The following is a 20423-nucleotide window of genomic DNA, read 5'->3' as shown; positions in this document are numbered from 1 at the left end:
TTCCTTTTGAAGTTAAGGAAAGGCTATGTTTATTTTACATTATTATCAGGCTGCAGATAGCAGAGCCTGATAATGTGCAGTGTTACACTCGGACTCAGGACCCATGGGGGTCACAGAGGTTCAGTACTGAAGCACTGAGGCATTTAACTCTTTAAAAAACAGTCTTCTCAACTCAATATTGGAGCATGAGAACAAAATGATATTTCCGAATGCATGCCTTTAAATATGAGAAAATTAAAATGAAGATGTAACTTAATGATTAAGTTAACTCTTCATTTTAATTTTCTCCCTTCTAAAAATGTCACATTTACAAACAGCAGGCAGCTTGCGCCCAGTGGCTGACAGGCACAGTGCCATATTTAAAATTACAAAATACAGCAATTTTCCTCATTAATGGGAGAAATTTAAAGTGAAGAAAAATATTTCTATGAAACATTGCCTTCATGTTTTCTCTACTTTAATTTTAATCCAATTAAATCCAAATGTTTAAACAAATAACTGTATTTTCCTGTTATAAAGCTGGCACCATGTCTACAGGCCACTGGAAGTAATATGTCTGCTGTTTGTAAAGAAGTTTTGACACGGTATAGGAAAATTAAAATGATGAGTTTTATGTAATGCATATAAACATAAAGTCAACTCTTCTGTATAACTTTCTCCATTTCAGTGTCACATTTACACACAGTAGGCATATTGTTCCCAGTGGCTGATAGACACACTGCCATATTTATAACTGAAAAATACAACAATTTTGTTTAAATGGGAGAAATTTAATGTGCAGAATAATGTTACAACAAGTGCAGAATTTTTTTCTTTATTATGCACATTTCTGCAGAACATTTTTCTGCACTTTAAATGTATCCCATTTTTTAAAAAGTTGTATGTCAATCAATCAATCAAAGGCTTTATTTCGATAAAAAGATATCATAAAAGCATTACAATAAAAACAATAATTCATTTTAGCTTGAAAGTAATTTTTTACAATAAAAATGGAAAGTATCATAAATACGTTTTTTTTTTTAAAACGTATAAAACAATTATTTTGAGCCTGTTAGTTTTAATGCGCCATGCCCAAGATAGAAATTTAGAAAGGGCACAAGCGTACAATGATCGGGAATCAGACCTTAGAATGTGTAGCGCCTCAACAAGCTGCCTAGTACCTAGTGAGCGGCATAAGTGTTTGAGCCATCTACTTCTTGGGAGCGTGTACGCATGGCATTCAAATAGGAAGTGTGCTACAGTCTCCCTTCTAGATATACAGAAGAGACAAAATTCTGTCGTCTGTGCAGGAAGGTTCCATCCAGATGTAAAAGCATGGAGTGGGAGAGTCCCGGTCCTAAATTTAAAATAAAGGGTCCTATCAAATGGTCTCTCTATAATATCTCAATATAACTCCCGGAAGGGCAGGTCTTTGAAGCTCAGAAAGTCCTCCATGAGTCTACCTAATATACAGTTAGAGTTCTGTTGGGATGCAATCCAGTTCCAATATAAGATTTTAAGTGTAGCTTTCGGTGAGGAAGACCTGCTTTCCCATGCAGAGCTTAGTCCTAGATTGCAAAGGAGGGTTTTCATATCTTTCAACCATTTAATCTTATACCACCCGGGAAGTGACATGACTTCAGAGAGGCCTTTGGCGTAATTGGCTAATTTCGGGACACGCCACAACCGAGCCCATAGCAGTAAAGGGCGAAAGTTCGCGGACTCATCAATTGGACGGCAACCCAAATCAAGCAACAGTGGGGTCGTGGGAGTACTCTGAGGAAGTGACATAATAGCCCTACAAAACTTTCTCTCAGATCTTGCCAACTCACTAGAGTTACATGAGCCACAGAGCTCTGCCCCATAAAGAGAAGCGCTGACTCCCCTTGCTGTATAAATTTCCATAACAGGGGCTATGGGTCTAATTGCACAAGAGCGCTGTTCCTTTAGGAGTGCCCCTGTCACCCTTTTATGTGCTAGCAACATTTTGCATAAATGGGGGCCCAGGGCATATTGTGTGTAAGGCGAATGCCGAGATAATCGAACACATCCACCCTCTCTAGGGGTACAGAGTTCAACCTCGGAGGACGCACAGGTTACTTTGGTGGGTTCATCACGAGGAATTTCGTCTTGTCCGTATTAATTACTAGGCCCCTTTCTGCACAAAAAGACTGAAAGTTATTTAATAATTTTTGGAGGCCCATTGGGGATTTGGAGAGTAAGAGTGTATCATCCGCGAAGAGGAGGGTGGGAATGCGTTCCCCCGCCAGGGATGGTTTGTCTGAGGGGTCTTTCAGCAGGTATTCAACCACACCATTAACATAAAGAGAGAACAGGGTGGGAGCCAGCACACAGCCCTGGCGGACCCCTCTCTCTACCGGAATTCTGTCAGTTTTTTCTCCTTCCCAGCCCCATCTAATCTGCGCATAGGTGTTTTCATGCAACCTTACGATTAGGGATAATAAATAATGCGGTACCCCCAAATCAGTGAGCACTCTCCAAAGGGTTGCTCTCGGTACTAGGTCAAAGGCAGTCTTCAGGTCGATAAAAGCGAGATAAAGTCTGCCCTTGGCCAAGACCACCACCTTCCAGTATACAAGCAGTAACCTAAAGGCTTGTTCGATTGTGCCAGTACCTACTCTAAAACCCGCCTGGAGGTCGGAAAGGATACTGTTTTCGGCAATCCATTGGAGTAGTCTGACCAACAGGACCTTGCCAACCACCTTTTGGGTTACATCGAGCAAACTTATGGGTCTATAATTGGATGTATCGTCCCTAACCCCTTTCTTAAAGATAGGCACAACCTCCGCGCCCTTCCATGATGCGGGAATGGGTGCACCCCTGCTAATAGCATTAAGGAGAGTATGGATCAATTTTCCCCATTTCAGAATGTCGGAGCGCAGCAAGTCCCCAGGAATGCCATCAGGACCAGCGGCTTTTTGAGGCCTAATGGTGCTGATTGCGTATTCGACTTCTTTGGTAGAAAAAACAAAATCTACCAATTCTGGCCCGCAGGCAATAAGAGGTACAATTAAGCATAGGTTGCCAGCGGGTTGATCGACTGTCATAAGTGGGACAACAGGATTGGTACAGTCCGGCAAGCAGGCTTGTTCTTTATTAGAGCGGGTTAAAGCAATAACACTGGCTTGGTTAGAATATAATTTGGAGAAGTGAGTGACCCACGCCTGGCTGGTGATGTTACATGTTATAAGCTCATTATCCGGTCTGCTTCTGGTTCTGATTGTTTCCCAGAAGCGTCTAGGGTCCTTTCCAGAGCTAGCCTCTTTTAGGGTACACCAATACTCTAGGTCCCACTCCTTTCTAGCATTTGCCAGGATTTTCTTATAATTTTTCCTTACTCCCTGGATCTCTACTTGAATTTTGCTTTTAATGGCCCGGATCAGAGTGGTTTTAGCATATCTGCAGGCAGGTGTGAACCACTCCTGCTTGCCCCTAGTTGTATGTTTGTGTTGTACATGTGACGCTGCCACATATGGTGAAAGGTATATCCTGTGCCACAAATACATACTACACACGCTCTCAGCCACCCATACACATATATCCTATTCATTCACACACATGTTCATACTCCCCCAAAGACCATGCACCCATGGCACATGGCAGCCCTATCATAGTACTCCTAGTCATAGTATTTTATTCAAGCCATAGTATCTGGCTCCATGGAAATTAGGTTTAAAGTCAATGAAGCTGGGTGAGGGGGTGCCTGGTAACAATGTGCGTGTTACTTGGCCTTCAGTAGCTCATGACGATTTTAACTGATCAGAAGTAGCTCTTATTCCAGAAAAGGTTGGAGACACCCGTGCTAGCATATGCTCATGCAGAATTGACCTAAAAACTACTAAATAGATTCATACCAAACCAAGCAAAGGCACTTCCTTCAGTAAAGTTCTACCTTCATTCAACATAAATATGGTGAAATTCCATTATTCTGTATCAAGGAGTAGAGAAGCCAATAGGAATTAAAGTTGCATATGGCGGTTTTAGGACCCCAAGTTTTTCTTGCCCACCACCCAATGTCCCCTCAAGCACCCCACCCCCCGGCTTTCCGGATCTGCATAAAACTTGCCATTATGAACCCAAAGTGAAAGTACTTTTTTATCAAGCTACGGAGTGATTGGGCAAGTGAATAAGCAGGGAGAGAGGAGTTAGTGAAAGCGTGAGTAGTTAGTGAATGAGTGAGTGACCAAGTGTGATTGAGAGAGTGAGTGGGTTGACATGTACAGTGCATGCTGCAAACTGAATCGACTTCAGGAGAACTTAATTCTATGCCTCACACAAAAGGCATTTCTGTGAATACGTTCTACACCAAGTAGATGCTTCCTGTTATGACACTGCCAGTGTGCCATAAACTGTATGTATTCCCTCAGATGCAAAGAGATGAAGATTTCACACAGGAAGGCAAGACAGTTTGATACTAAAGATGAGCGAAAGCACACTGCAAACCACAACCAGATGATAAGGCAACCAGGCGTGTATACAAGAGCAGGCTGCCACTGGGGAAATGGATAACGCCAACGGCGAATGCTGTGACTTAATTAGAATTATGGTTGCTTGATTCCCAGCCAAACACCAAGAGTCATGTCCTGTGATAGTCCTGCTTCAACTTACAGTTTCTGTGTTGTTTAATCATTTGCGGCACATTGCTTTATGTTTCATAATCGTGCTGTAACACCCAAAGCAGAGAAACCGTATGTTATCAGAATATTGAGTCTGAAATATTGTGCTACAAAAAAATAGCCAGAACATCCGCTACCCAAATCTCCTGAAGGTAACAGGTAATAAAGGTTTGCTACTGTTAAATCTACATATAGGTACATAGACAATAGACACATCTTCAAGTTGCATAGATGGCACCTGTGAAGTAACAGAATTGTTGGCCTCAGAAGGATTACCTTTTCTCTTCCTCCAACTGGTTGAGCAGCTCCAGCTTTTCCTTGTGCGTGCCATCCACCATCGCCCGAGCACGCTGTAGATTTCCCTCGGTTTCGCTAACGTACTACAAGTAAAACATTAAAGGAGGGTTAGCTCCACCAAGCAGATGGAGGTGTAATTGCTAGCTCTCACTGGTCTCATTATGGACCGTTGTTTGATAAGCTTATTCCACAAACATGCTTCTGCATATTCTTCCACTCATTCTGGTCCATCTGATGGCCTTCCTGACACAGAAGGTACCCTGTACAGCAATGCCTATGGCTTTTTCAAGATTTATCTGTTGCTTTCACCTTCCTATGCTGTGTCCTCAGCATGCTTATCTTGCTCGCTCGTACTTATTTCACTAAACCGCTCACCTGTACATGATGGTTGATAAACTCTTATGCTATGCTGTCAGCACAGCATGCTGTCAAGATTACCTATTCATGCTGTGTTCTCAGACCACCTGTTTGTGCTGTGCCCTTAGAATACAAGGGTCATCTCTAATGTTGAGCCCCCAGCATGCCAGCCTACCTGTTCATGCTGTATCTCATTAGGGCTGAGTCCTCTGGACCCTAGTTCACCTCTCCATGCTGCATCTCATTAGTGCTGAGTCCTCTGGACACTAGTTTACCTCTCCATGCTGCATCTCATTAGTGCCGAGTCTTCTGGACACTAGTTCACCTGTTCATGCTGCATCTCATTAGTGCCGAGTCTTCTGGACACTAGTTCACCTGTGCATGCTGCATCTCATTAGTGCCGAGTCCTCTGGACACTAGTTCACCTCTCCATGCTGCATCTCATTAGTGCCGAGTCCTCTGGACACTAATTCACCTGTGCATGCTGCATCTCATTAGTGCTGAGTCCTCTGGACACTAGTTCACCTGTGCATGCTGCATCTCATTAGTGCTGAGTCCTCTGGACACTAGTTCACCTGTGCATGCTGTATCTCATTAGTGCCGAGTCCACTGGACACTAGTTCACCTGTGCATGCTGCATCTTATTAGTGCCGAGTCCTCTGGACACTAGTTCACCTGTGCATGCTGTATCTCATTAGTGCCGAATCCTCTGGACACTAGTTCACCTGTCCATGCTGCATCTCATTAGTGCCAAGTCCTCTGGACACTAGTTTACCTCTCCATGCTGCATCTCATTAGTGCTGAGTCCTCTGGACACTAGTTTACCTCTCCATGCTGCATCTCATTAGTGCTGAGTCCTCTGGACACTAGTTCACCTCTCCATGCTGCATCTCATTAGTGCTGAGTCCTCTGGACACTAGTTTACCTCTCCATGCTGCATCTCATTAGTGCTGAGTCCTCTGGACACTAGTTCACCTCTCCATGCTGCATCTCATTAGTGCCGAGTCTTCTGGACACTAGTTCACCTGTTCATGCTGCATCTCATTAGTGCCGAGTCTTCTGGACACTAGTTCACCTGTGCATGCTGCATCTCATTAGTGCCGAGTCCTCTGGACACTAGTTCACCTCTCCATGCTGCATCTCATTAGTGCAGAGTCCTCTGGACACTAATTCACCTGTGCATGCTGCATCTCATTAGTGCTGAGTCCTCTGGACACTAGTTCACCTGTGCATGCTGCATCTCATTAGTGCTGAGTCCTCTGGACACTAATTCACCTGTGCATGCTGTATCTCATTAGTGCCGAGTCCACTGGACACTAGTTCACCTGTGCATGCTGCATCTTATTAGTGCCGAGTCCTCTGGACACTAGTTCACCTGTGCATGCTGTATCTCATTAGTGCCGAATCCTCTGGACACTAGTTCACCTGTTCATGCTGCATCTCATTAGTGCAGAGTCCTCTGGACACTAGTTCACCTGTTCATGCTGCATCTCATTAGTGCCGAGTCCTCTGGACAGTAGTTCACCTGTTCATGCTGCATCTCATTAGTGCCGAGTCCTCTGGACACTAGTTCACCAGTTCATGCTGCATCTCATTAGTGCCGAGTCCTCTGGACACTAGTTCACCTCTCCATGCTGCATCTCATTAGTGCCGAGTCCTCTGGACACTAGTTCACCTGTTCATGCTGCATCTCATTAGTGCCGAGTCCTCTGGACACTAGTTCACCAGTTCATGCTGCATCTCATTAGTGCCGAGTCCTCTGGACACTAGTTCACCTCTCCATGCTGTATCTCATTAGTGCCGAGTCCTCTGGACACTAGTTCACCTGTTCATGCTGCATCTCATTAGTGCCGAGTCCTCTGGACACTAGTTCACCTGTCCATGCTGCATCTCATTAGTGCCAAGTCCTCTGGACACTAGTTCACCTGTCCATGCTGCATCTCATTAGTGCCAAGTCCTCTGGACACTAGTTCACCTGTTCATGCTGCATCTCATTAGTGCCGAGCCCTCTGGACACTAGTTCACCTGTTCATGCTGCATCTCATTAGTGCCGAGCCCTCTGGACACTAGTTCACCTGTGCATGCTGCATCTCATTAGTGCCGAGTCCTCTGGACAGTAGTTCACCTGTCCATGCTGCATCTCATTAGTGCCGAGTCTTCTGGACACTAGTTCACCTGTTCATGCTGCATCTCATTAGTGCCGAGCCCTCTGGACACTAGTTCACCTGTGCATGCTGCATCTCATTAGTGCCGAGTCCTCTGGACAGTAGTTCACCTGTCCATGCTGCATCTCATTAGTGCCGAGTCTTCTGGACACTAGTTCACCTGTCCATGCTGCATCTCATTAGTGCCGAGTCTTCTGGACACTAGTTCACCTTTTCATGCTGCATCTCATTAGTGCCGAGCCCTCTGGACACTAGTTCACCTGTGCATGCTGCATCTCATTAGTGCCGAGTCCTCTGGACACTAGTTCACCAGTTCATGCTGCATCTCATGAGTCCTCTGGACCCTAGTTCACCTCTCCATGCTGTATCTCATTAGTGCCGAGTCCTCTGGACACTAGTTCACCTGTTCATGCTGCATCTCATTAGTGCAGAGTCCTCTGGACACTAGTTCACCTCTCCATGCTGTATCTCATTAGTGCCGAGTCCTCTGGACACTAGTTCACCTGTGCATGCTGTATTCTTAAGAAAGTAAGCTTGTCAGTTCACGGGGTATCTTGAGAAGGATATGCTCATCTAGTCATGCCTTGCTCTCAGGACATAAATCTCACCTGTTCATGCTATGTACTTGGAACGTCATTCAACCTATTCCTGCTGTGGACTTAAGACAGTAAGTTTACCTATTTGTAAGGTATCTTTGAAAGAGTAACCTCAGCTAATCATGCTTCATCCTCTAGATGCTAGCCCACCTGTTCATACTGTGTTCTTAAGATAGCAACCTCACCTGTTCATGCTATGCTCTTTGGGATGCCCATACACCAATTTATGCTGCTTATGCCTTAGGCTAAACAAGCTCACCTGTTCATGCAATGGTCTTTGGGATGCCTGCACACCTACTTATGCTGCTTATGCCTTAGGCTAAACAAACTCACCTGTTCATGCAATGGTCTTTGGGATGCCCGCACCCCAACTTATGCTGCTTATGCCTGAGGCTAAACAAGCTCACCTGTTCATGCAATGGTCTTTGGGATGCCCGCACACCTACTTATGCTGCTTATGCCTTAGGCTAAACAAGCTCACCTGTTCATGCAATGGTCTTTGGGATGCCCGCACACCTACTTATGCTGCTTATGCATTAGGCTAAACAAACTCACCTGTTCATGCAATGGTCTTTGAGATGCCCGCACACCTACTTATGCTGCTTATGCCTTAGGCTAAACAAGCTCACCTGTTCATGCATTGGTCTTTGGGATGCCCGCACCCCTACTTATGCTGCTTATGCCTTAGGTTAAACAAGCTCACCTGTTCATGCAATGGTCTTTGGGATGCCCGCATGCCTACTTATGCTGCTTATGCCTTAGGTTAAACAAGCTCACCTGTTCATGCAATGGTCTTTGGGATGCCCGCACGCCTACTTATGCTGCTTATGCCTTAGGTTAAACAAGCCCACCTGTTCATGCAATGGTCTTTGGGATGCCCCCACGCCTACTTATGCTGCTTATGCCTTAGGCTAAACAAGCTCACCTGTTCATGCTGCGCTCTGAGGATGGAAAGCTCCTTTTCCACCTCACAGATGTGGCTCGTGGCCTTGGCAACCTCGGCTCGCTCCAGGTCTCGCTCGGCTAGAAGCTGTTCTATGTGCTGCTGCTTCTCCTTCAGTGCTTCCTGCAGGGCCGTGGTGCCAGAGATCTTCCGGGCATAGCGGGATGAGGTTTCTGTCAACTACATGAAGCATTGATTGGCTTCCATACACAATCACTCGGCAGCACATGCTTACTTCCAATACATTTGTATATATGACTGGTACTAGGTGGAGGGTGCAGTGCTTGCTGAGCAGTGGAGCTATGTTCTAGTGGGAAGTAGGGGGGTTATGTTTGTTGGATTAGGGTTGGAGAGATGCCATGGGCTGAGATTTTTGAGAGACACCCTTGAACAGGTAGTTGGCAGATGTTTTGTCTAGGAGCAAGAACTCAGTTTTGGATAAATTACGTTTCAGCAAGTGGTCCCCTTTGTAAGTCATTAGATAGGTTAGTAAGTGTTTCATGTTGTTTGTGGGGAAATATAATGCTAGACTTGACACCAGAGCAGATATTCAAAAAGGTACCCAGAATTGGGACTACTACGCCATGTCCTACCCTTATTCCTCATTCCTACCCTATTGATCTCAACTCCAAAGGCCCAGCGGAGGACGCTTGTCAAAAAATTGTGTTTTTACCCCTTGACCAGTGCAGTGGCCTGGCTCTGCTCAACAAACCCACATGGGTCAACTGTGCATACCCCCCTCCTGCTGAGAACTCAGAACTGGCAATATTTCACGGTGTACCCCAAAAATAAAAAGCTACAGGATCAAACAGGATCATCCTGAGTGAAAATATGAAAAGATATACAGCACTTTTACTGCATCAGTCTTGTTAATTGTGACCGGGGATGTATCGCTCGTTGGGCAGTAGAAAGCCTCCATGGTACGTTAGCCAAGTAATGGGAACGGCATGGACATGGTGAAAAAGCAAGGCTAATAGGGCTCTTCTTTCACTTATTGTTTTACGAACATTTTGAGCTGATGTTATTTAACATCAGCAAAAAGAAGTGTTTCATGATGCTGCAGCATCCACAAAAAAGTAAAATACAATGATATGTAAGCAAGCATGGATCATGACACATGTGCGCATATGGGACATGATGCACCTGCGGCCCAGTGTGATAAAGGGGCTGATTATGAGTTTGGTGGTCCGAGGACCACCAAACACACTGTGGCGGTCTAGCCACCACTGCACCTGCAGTCTGACCGCCGAATTACAACTATGACAGTCGGACCACCATCGCACCGCCGCAACTGCCAGGGGTTATGGCACAGCGGTCTGAGGGTTGCAATCTGCTTGGTGGTGCCCTGAAGCATGGCTAAGCATATTACGACTTTCCACACTGCCAGCAGTTCCATGAGACTGCTGGCGGAGAAAAAAGTAGGGCCCCCCTCTTGTCTCTATGCACGGGGGTGCTGCGGGGGGACATGTTGTGGCCCCCTGTAGTTTTGCACCCCGGTTCCTGCACAGGAAGGAATGCATGACATGGTACATTCCTTCCTGCGCAGGAACGTGCACTTGTGGTCTCACGGTGGTGCAGTTTAAGGCTCACTATGAGCTTTTAAACTGCACCGTCGCGGGACCACCGTGCCACCCGCCAGACTACAAAAATACTTGTTATCTAATGGGCGGGCGGCGGTGAGTTTTGGCGGCGGTGCAGTGGCATAACAAAGGCCCCCACAACACAATACCCTGGCCTGAGCACTCCTCAGTGAGTCCGGAGGGGGGCCATGCCATGTATTTTGCGTGGACCTCCCTCAAACTTTGTTACGCCACTAGCGTGGAGGTGGCGTGCTGCCCACTCCTGCATCGCCAAAACTCGGCACATGGGTGTTACCATGCATGTGTGCGCCTAAAAGAATAAAGTAGTTCTTTGAATACAGGCAGTAGAAGGATTCAAGTGATTTAGTCAAAAGGTTGGCGAATAAGCTATGCTTCAAAGGAGGGACACATAAGAAGAAGAGGAAAAGCCATCAAATAAAAAGCAAGAACATGAATATTAACAAGAAAGGTAAGCAATGGGCTGGCCCAAAGCTCACTGTAAGTTTCCGTATGGTGCATAATAGGTCTTTCGACAACAGACATTTGAGAGATACCTGTAGACGAGACCTGAAAAGGGTCATAGTCGTGAGAAATGATGGCTTTGAGTTACCCTAGGTGATCTCAGTCCATTCCACTTCCTTCCATTGCAGGAATGCAGCCCTGGCTAATGTGAGTTAATACCCTCTATGTCCTATCCTGGGATTACTAGTCGTACACAGGATTGTCAGCCAGCCATTTGAACCATGAGCAGTGGGTGTTAGCTGGAGTGCACTGTGTCCCTGAGGGATTGCCTTTCAAGATTAGGCTTGCAGAGGTGCTGTCAAACAGGGTTTCTGTCATACTTTGACCTACCTAGGAACCCCTTTAAATAATATCCTTGTTTGTCTAGTCTTTTTCATCATTTCATTCTGCTCCTTTTTTTTTTCTTTTTCTCTAACATTGGCCGACGTTTGGTTCTTTGCCCCTTTCTTTTTTCTTTTTCTCTAACATTGGCCGACGTTTGGTTCTTTTCCCCTTTCTTTTTTCTTTTTCTCTAACATTGGCCGACGTTTGGTTGAAACACACTGACTGCCAAGTGCCAGACTTCTGCCAATTTGACTCTCACTAAGATGTGTGTGCACAATACACAGTGCAGCAGGCATCTCTATGATTTTATATTGAACACTTCCCTTTATTGGAATGAGTGTGGATTTCCCATCACACATGAACATCTTGTACCCCTAATGTCTGGCACTGCGGCACAGCCTTTCACGCATCACATAGCAACCCTCATCTGCATCTAGATGAACGGCTTAGCAGTGCAGCCCCTGCAACCGAGGAACACCTTACCATTCAAATGTATGTGGGATGAGGTGGGGTTTAGGCCCTTGGCTTTGGTGAGGTGGTTTGTATGAGTGCTCAGACTGGCAGTCACATTGTGGGTATTGTTTGGGGACCTCACCATATCTTGAAGGGAGGTACCATCGGTCTACATCACAATATCTACACTGATGACCATGGAGCAGAGGGAATGTGCAATGTTCGAGGCTTGAGTAATATTGAATGTCCACTCACTAGCCCACTCCGACTGGGCCGACCGCCCACAGACGATGCCACCGAGCTGACAGAGCTGATGGAGGAGCTGCTGGGGCTGTGAGTGAGCGCGGACACGCCCATGGCCATTCGCTTGCTCTTCTTGGCTTTCGCTGGACTGGTTGAAGGGAACCCAATTCGGATCACTTTGTGGATTGGGGCGAAGAGGCCAAACTTTGGTGGACACTGAAAATACCTGAAAAGGAAAAAGAAAAGGAATACATGAAGGGCACTATCTTCAGGAGGGTAACTCGAGGATCAGACACATTATTTGTGGCAGCGGGTTAGCAAGCGCAAAGCCTAGGAGATAGGACGTGGGTGGAACCAGGCAGAGAGCGCAATGGCTATGGGAAGCGTGTGTGAAATCTAGAAGGTAGAACGTGACGACGGGGGAAGAGCTGGTGAGGGTTGGCACAAACAGTGATGGCTGGTGGACCGACTGCTAATGGCAACGGTATGGAAATGAAGGCAAGGAGGCTGAGATGGCGATGGCGGGTAAGAAGACGCGTGACTGAGGCCTGAGGGTTGATGGCTGAGTGGCACAAGGAGTTGCTAAGGCCTTTAGATGGCCTGCATCTGATCCTTGCCCATCAGAAATACAAATGATTTAGGTGTTTAGTGCTGTAATCTCTACTTCGAAAGGGATTTCAACTCAACTCTTAATTGACTTACAAATTGATTTTTTGTGTTTTTACTGCTATGTAATAACACCTGCCTAGTGAGTAGCTAAAACACCAAAATCTATCGTCTTTTTTTTATTTTTTTTTAAAGAAGAGTGCAGATCAAATCAGTCATGATGTTCTTCTTTTATTTATCTCTCCATTATTAGAACCTTTGCTGGCACAGTTTGTTCACGCTTGCAATTTTCCCTGAAACTTTTCAAAAGCAAAAGGAGTACAAATAGGAAATACAAATAGAGCAGGGTGCGTTACTGTTGAGATATAAGTGAATTCTAAGCTGCGCTCACCCCCAAACCCCCCGTCTAATCCACAAGTCCCATGGAGAGTCGCCCTGCTGTCTGGGCCATCTTGACATCACATCTAGGGTTAGGAAGCAAACAGTTAATGGAATAGGAAAGACACTGATAACTGGGACGGAATAGTGGTAGCTAGGTGCAGAAATTGTGTTGGCTAGGCAGGACCGGTGGGAGGAGCCAGAGAATGATGGCTGGAAGACAGGCTGTAATGCCTGAGAGGCAGAGACAGCGAAGACTGGCGATGATTAGGCAAGTGAAGGTGATGGCCAGTAGGCAGTGATGGAGACAACTGGGGTGGGCGCGCATCATGACTCAGGGCAGAGTGTGATGGATGGGGCAGACAGGTGGGTGACTGTTACAAAGGGTTAGGGGGAGGAAGCAGATGCAGTGATGGCTGCGTTGAGCCAAAAATCACCAGGAGCAGAGACAGACGTTGGTCTATGGGGATATAGAGGGTGATGTTCCTGGCAGATAGAGCGAACGCTTAGGGACAGACAGATAGACATAAATGGCAGACCATGTCAGGACAGTCAATGTGATTGGCAGACAGATAGAGTCATAAGTGGGATGGTAAACAAAGTGATGGCGAGGCAGCGGAGTGAGCGCTGAGGAGGCAGACAAGATGCTGTATGAGGCAATGATAGCTGAAGGAGCAGACAAGGTGAAGGATGGACAGACAATGTGATAGCTGAGATAGCAAACATGGTACTGGACGGGGCGCTAAGCGTGATAACTGCAGGTACAGACAGGCTGACGTATGGAGAGGGCAGTGTGATAGCGGGGGGACAGGCCATGTGAAGGGAAAGCCATGCAATGTGACACTCCAGGAGGCAGACAGGGGAAAGCTTTGAAGCTCTGCAACAGTGTGGGCAGTGGCTAAGTGCAGAATGAGCTATGACTGCGGTCAACAGGATGGTGGCTGAGCAGACACCGCCATGGCCTCCACAAACCCATCATCAGTGAGTCGTTCAAAAGAAGCAAGGACCTGTTTGATATAATCAATATTTTAAGGCCAGAATTCACAAACTGCAGCGACACTTCACTCCCAGATGTTCCACGTTCGCCAGTCTCTTTGCCACGTGCCACGCTGATGACATCATCCATCGTCCTCTGTGAAGGAGATTCCTGAGGAAGTCATGCCACCTCTAGTGAACATTATCAACACTAAACCAAGGACTCTCAAAGCCTATTACATCCTGCCCATCCTGAAATGGCCCATAAGCATGTTTCATCCTCCCGGAAGAACTGTGCGCGACTGGTCCAAGGAGACTCCACCAGATCTAATTCCATCCCTGACACATGTGCTGACCCCAGGACTCCATCCCCTCATTAATAATCATCACTCTCTACAAGAAGCCCCTGGTAATCAGTTTTCACCAGTGCACAGACAACGTCCAACAATATGCAAAAATATGTATTTTCATGACATTGAATGACTGAAGGATGGTATTGCCAGAATTAAACAAACACAACAAGTTGAGAGATGGAGTGCTGAAACTTTTCAACCACTCACCCCAGTCAAGAGATATGGGTTTAATCCATTGTTCTTTTGCTCACTACGATACCTCAGTTTGGACCTAGCCATATGCAAATCAGTATTGACCGTGCTCCTCATTGGAACAGTCCAGCCCGAACGGCCAGGCAAGGTCCTCCCTGGACCGGAAACAATCATCCGGGGACTGCCAGTCCTCCCTTGAACACTCCCCGCTGTAGCTTGTGGAGAGCTATCCTTGAGTTTCCCCTGTCTCACAAGAGCTGCCTTACTTCATGGTCGAACTTACGAAAAAAGTCTAGCGGTAACTTCCATGCAGTATTCTGAAGGACGTATAGTAGGCGTAGAAGCACCATCACTTTAAAAAGGGCCACTCTCCCCATCAATTAGAGTGGTAACGTTCTCCGATGCGAAACATCCCTACGTAACCTATATAGATGGGGATATAAATTATTGGCCAAAAATTCAGCAACGGACCGGGGAGACCAAAATGCCTAGATATTTCAACTTGTGTTTGACCGAGAGAGCTTTCCCACAGGCTGGGAGGGTCTGTGTACACCCGGTCAGTACAAATACGAGAAACTTATCCCAATATATTCGATTGCCAGAATAACTGCTGAACGACTAGAATATATGGAGTATGCGATTTATTGAGGACCGGGGGTTCGTAGCATATAATAGTATGTCATCCGCATACCATGATATTTTTTCCTCCCATTACCATCATCTTCCGGCTTACATTTGGTAATGTGCAGTACCCCGTACAGATGTCTCAGGGCCCAGTTCTTTCTAATCCAAGGTGTGAAGCGTGTGGGTCTCAGACCCTTTCTAATCCAAGGTGTGAAGCGTGTGGGTCTCAGACTCTTTCTAATCCAAGGTGTGAAGCGCGTGGGTATCAGACTCTTTCTAATCCAAGGTGTGAAGCGTGTGGGTCTCAGACTCTTTCTAATCCAAGGTGTGAAGTGTGTGGGTCTCAGACTCTTTCTAATCCAAGGTGTGAAGCGCGTGGGTCTCAGACTCTTTCTAATCCAAGGTGTGAAGCATGTGGGTCTCAGACTCTTTCTAATCCAAGGTGTGAAGCGTGTGGGTCTCAGACTCTTTCTAATCCAAGGTGTGAAGCGTGTGGGTCTCAGACTCTTTGTGGGTCTCAAGACTCTTTCTAATCCAAGGTGTGAAGCATGTGGGTCTCAGACTCTTTCTAATCCAAGGTGTGAAGCGTGTGGGTCTCAGACTCTTTCTAATCCAAGGTGTGAAGCATCTGGGTCTCAGATTTTTTCTAATCCAAGGTGTGAAGCGTGTGGGTCTCAGACTCTTTCTAATCCAAGGTGTGAAGCGTGTCCAAGGTGTGAAGCGTGTGGGTCTCAGACTCTTTCTAATCCAAGGTGTGAAGCGCGTGGGTCTCAGACTCTTTCTAATCCAAGGTGTGAAGCGTGTGGGTCTCAGACTCTTTCTAATCCAAGGTGTGAAGTGTGTGGGTCTCAGACTCTTTCTAATCCAAGATGTGAAGCGTGTGGGTCTCAGACTCTTTCTAATCCAAGGTGTGAAGCGTGTGGGTCTCAGACTCTTTCTAATCCAAGGTGTGAAGCGTGTGGGTCTCAGACTCTTTCTAATCCAAGGTGTGAAGCGTGTGGGTGTCAGACTCTTTCTAATCCAAGATGTGAAGCGTGTGGGTCTCAGACTCTTTCTAATCCAAGGTGTGAAGCATGTGGGTCTCAGACTCTTTCTAATCCAAGGTGTGAAGCGTGTGGGTCTCAGACTCTTTCCAATCCAAGGTGTGAAGTGTGTGGGTCTCAGACTCTTTCTAATCCAAGGTGTGAAGCGTGTGGGTCTCAGACTCTTTCTAATCCAAGGTGTGAAGCGTGTCCAAGGTGTGAAGCGTGTGGGTCTCAGACTCTTTCTAATCCAAGGTGTGAAGCGTGTGGGTCTCAGACTCCGCTCTGCATCTCTTCCCAGCGCCATGGAAGATGGAAGATGGACCATGGAGCTGGAGCATTGGGGAGTTTCAACCAGGCGGATGAATCCTTCTCTGGACACAGGAAAGGGGTTGTGCTCCCACCTTCCACTAGGTGCACAGGTTTCAGGAGGGGGAGTGGAGGGGTCAGGACAGGCCTTGATAGTATGCCCGAGATAGAAATAGCCAACCCGCACAAAAGAAACAACTATGCTGTGCTGCCTGTGCAGCACACACAACTATCGGTGCCCCCGGACCAAAGTGGTTCTGCCATCACCACCAGTCACTGCGTAGCATGACTTGAGGATATTCTAAATAAAAAGGCTGGTGTAGCTCTGATGTCAGCAAAACGTCATCCAGTGGGCGTGCGTGATTGCCGAGGGCACAAGAGAAAAAATATATAAGGTAGTCAGAAAATGGCTACAGGGCCGAACGGCGCATCTTTACCAAGCCATTCAGGGGGCTTTCAACCCAACACATCGGATACACACAATCCCGAGTCCTTAATGTCCTATGCACAACGTCACTGGCAGTTTGTCATACATTATTAACACTTCCTGTCTCATCTTGCATCCCCATAATTTAATTCGTGAATCCATTCAAAATCAGCTCCTCCATAATGGCTCCCGATATCATATTCTTACAGCCTCTCCCTGCACCAGCTGCCCTGTGGCTCTGTCGCTGGCGCCGGCAGTGACGCTTCAGGTCGCGTTGCCATGGCAGCGCTGTCCCTGGAAAGCACACCGAGCTGGGGTCGGGATTGTCTTTCCAGGACCTTCCATTTACTGTTGTGCAGTGAATCACACCTGCTCCACGGGAGACTGCGCCCACTTCATCGCGAGGTTTACTATTTATAGCTGTATCGATTCGAAGGTTTGCTTTCTTTACACTGGGTATGAAGGCAGCATGTCCAAGAACGTCTCTTCGGACTTGCCACCAGAGGGCTCCACTGCAAGTGGCATCATCGGAAGACAGGAGGACATGTGCTGTTTCGGTACTGATGCGATGAACCATCGAGGCTAGTAAAGTATGAACCCCGGCTCCAAATTAGGATAGAGACGAAGACACTATTGAAAGGACACTACATCTTGATGCAGTAACAGTCCACGTTGACACTTAAAAACCTGCAGCCCTGCCAAGTGTCACGCTTCTCGGGTTAGGGTGACGATTTTTAGGTCATCTCTCTGCATCCCCGCAAGGACGGAGACTGCCACGCAAAGAAGCTGGGCGTGTATCTCTCTTGGGCCTCGCAGTGCTTGTATCTACATTGTTCCTTAAGGTAACAGCAATATGTCGCCGGATTACTCGCTACAGCCAATTAAAGTGTGGGTAGTCATGACATCACTGAACCCCGATTCAAGTGTGCTCTTCTGTAGCTCCACCCACACGGACATGGCCTACTGGAGCTGGTATCAGCACACACCCATGCGCATTGTTACTGCACTGATGTTCGCAGTCTTGGGACCCACAGCCAGGGCCACTGGAATTATGGGGCAGTTGAGCACCAAATTATGCGGCAGGGTTCATTAAATTATGCGGCAAGAGACAAATTATGAGGCATAATGCAGTACTTTTTTTACAGTATTGCTTCATTATTTTTTTCATTTTAATTTATGGTAATACTATCTAGGCAAAGAATTCTTCTCATTCCGAAATAAGCAACTGAAAGATGACCAGTTAACCTTTGTGAAGGGCCTTCCACTGCGCGCAAACTACGTCGCCACGTTTTTTTTGTAACTTTTGACCCATTTGAGCTAGAAACAACCAATTTTGTTTTGTTCAAATCTGAAGACTATGCTGCAAATTATGGATTATGTAGCACATTCTTAGTTATGCGAAAAAATCTGCGGCCGCACAATCGCACAGTTCCAGTGACCCTGCCTATAGCTGCATTTTGGTGCTGGGTGAAAAGCTGTGGGTGGAGTCCGAACAAACACTCCACAGGGCGGCAGCTCCGGAATCGCCGGCGGGGAGCATCAGAGGCCGATCCCCGGGCCGGCGTACCGGTGCCTGGGAGCGGGCAGGCGCCGGTTGGCGCTGGACAGAAGCTGTGCTGAAAGTGTGATCTGAGGCAGTGTGAGGACCGGTGAGAGTAGGCACTCACTTCTCTCCAAAAATTGCTCATTGTGGCTGCGACACCTGCCTCGAGGCTCAGGGGCCGTTTGCAGTAATAATGAGCATGCGTGTGTTTACTTTTCTCTATACAAAACCACCAAACCCCAACAGTGTAACTGAATATATCCTAGTGTTTGAAAACGCTGCAGCGCAGAAAACAGAAATAAATTGAGACATCTATGGCACTGGGTTGTTTTTGGAAATTGTTTTGCAGCGTACGTAGTTCGTTTTGACGCCCACTCAAGTACTTCTAGGCCTTATATTTCAGTGACACATTATATTATGCGGGTCTTCAGACCATCTAAAAAAAACTACAAGATCCAGAATGCACTGCGCTTTTGGAGATATTTTACGCGCTGATGAGAAAATTGTTACTTTTGGCAATTTTACGTGGTAGCTGCTCGCCATGCACTACTGACTTGTCATGACATAATGCTGCCGCAAAGGGGCAGCAGTCAATAGCTTCAACACCTTGACTGGCGCTGCGATCTGAATCTAAAATTAATTTCATAAAAGGAGTATCATACCTTTTTGTTTGTACTTCAATTTGCTGTTTTAAATACAATCTAACAAAATTGATAAATATGCATATTGAAAATGAATTTGTCTGAGGACGGGATTCAAACTAAATCCTTCTTTATAATGCAGTGTTCATATGGTCATCGGATAACACCTCCAGCTGTGATCCATTTATAAGTGATATCGCTTTATATTCTAGGACAGCGGTTCTTAACCTTCTGACTCCTGTGGACCCTCTCTGAGGCACTACTGGAAGCAGGGACCCCGCCTCAGCAACTGCTGTAATCTAATCCTCAAAACAGTACACAATACAGACACATGTGTCTCGCGCTGTGTGTGAATTGCTGCTCTGCTCACTCGTGGACGCATTGGGGGCTAGTACTGCTGCGGAGCATCTTCATTAGCATATCCTGAGACCTGGGAGCACATCGGCTCGGTCACCTCGGCAGGGGGAGAGCCTGGACTACAATCTGCCGTGGGAGCGGGACTGCGAGGTCCAGAAGTGCTAGCGCCGTCCACCGCGCGCACCTGGTTCCTCTTCCCGCCCCCTTCTCCCTCCGACCTGTTTGACAACCTTCATAACTCCTCGCGGCACCCGCTGGCGCGGGTGCCGCTCGCGCTGTGTGTGAATTGCTGCTCTGCTCACTCGTGGACGCATTGGGGGCTAGTACTGCTGCGGAGCATCTTCATTAGCATATCCTGAGACCTGGTAGCACATCGGCTCGGTCACCTCGGCAGGGGGAGAGCCTGGACTACAATCTGCCGTGGGAGCGGGATTGCGAGGTCCAGAAGTGCTAGCGCCGTCCACCGCGCGCACCTGGTTCCTCTTCCCGCCCCCTTCTCCCTCCGACCTGCTTGACAACCTTCATAACTCCTCGCGGCACCCGCTGGCGCGGGTGCCGCTCGCGCTGTGTGTGAATTGCTGCTCTGCTCACTCGTGGACGCATTGGGGGCTAGTACTGCTGCGGAGCATCTTCATTAGCATATCCTGAGACCTGGGAGCACATCGGCTTGGTCACCTCGGCAGGGGGAGAGCCTGGACTACAATCTGCCGTGGGAGCGGGACTGCGAGGTCCAGAAGTGCTAGCGCCGTCCACCGCGCGCACCTGGTTCCTCTTCCCGCCCCCTTCTCCCTCCGACCTGCTTGACAACCTTCATAACTCCTCGCGGCACCCGCTGGTGCGGGTGCCGCTCGCGCTGTGTGTGAATTGCTGCTCTGCTCACTCGTGGACGCATTGGGGGCT

General features: G+C 47.3%; 1 protein-coding gene across 8 annotated transcripts in view; it reads right to left on the bottom strand.

Moving 5' to 3' along the window:
- The window catches only part of CLIP2 (CAP-Gly domain containing linker protein 2), a 515486-nt gene that overhangs the window by 203836 nt on the left and 291227 nt on the right, over positions 1 to 20423 (bottom strand). For all 8 annotated transcript variants that reach the window (XM_085649783.1, XM_085649785.1, XM_085649779.1 and 5 more), the window contains 3 exons: positions 12109 to 12322; positions 8957 to 9154; positions 4893 to 4996 (listed from right to left, as the gene is read on the bottom strand). In XM_085649783.1, the coding sequence (XP_085505909.1) occupies positions 4893 to 4996; positions 8957 to 9154; positions 12109 to 12322 (516 nt within the window). The remainder of the gene's footprint in view (positions 1 to 4892; positions 4997 to 8956; positions 9155 to 12108; positions 12323 to 20423) is intronic.

Source organism: Triturus cristatus, chromosome 3_2 (genome assembly GCF_964204655.1).
Source record: "Triturus cristatus chromosome 3_2, aTriCri1.1, whole genome shotgun sequence".
NCBI classification, from domain to species: Eukaryota; Metazoa; Chordata; class Amphibia; order Caudata; family Salamandridae; genus Triturus; species Triturus cristatus.
Note: the sequence above shows the minus strand (reverse complement) of the source record. Positions and strands in the feature narration are given on the sequence as shown.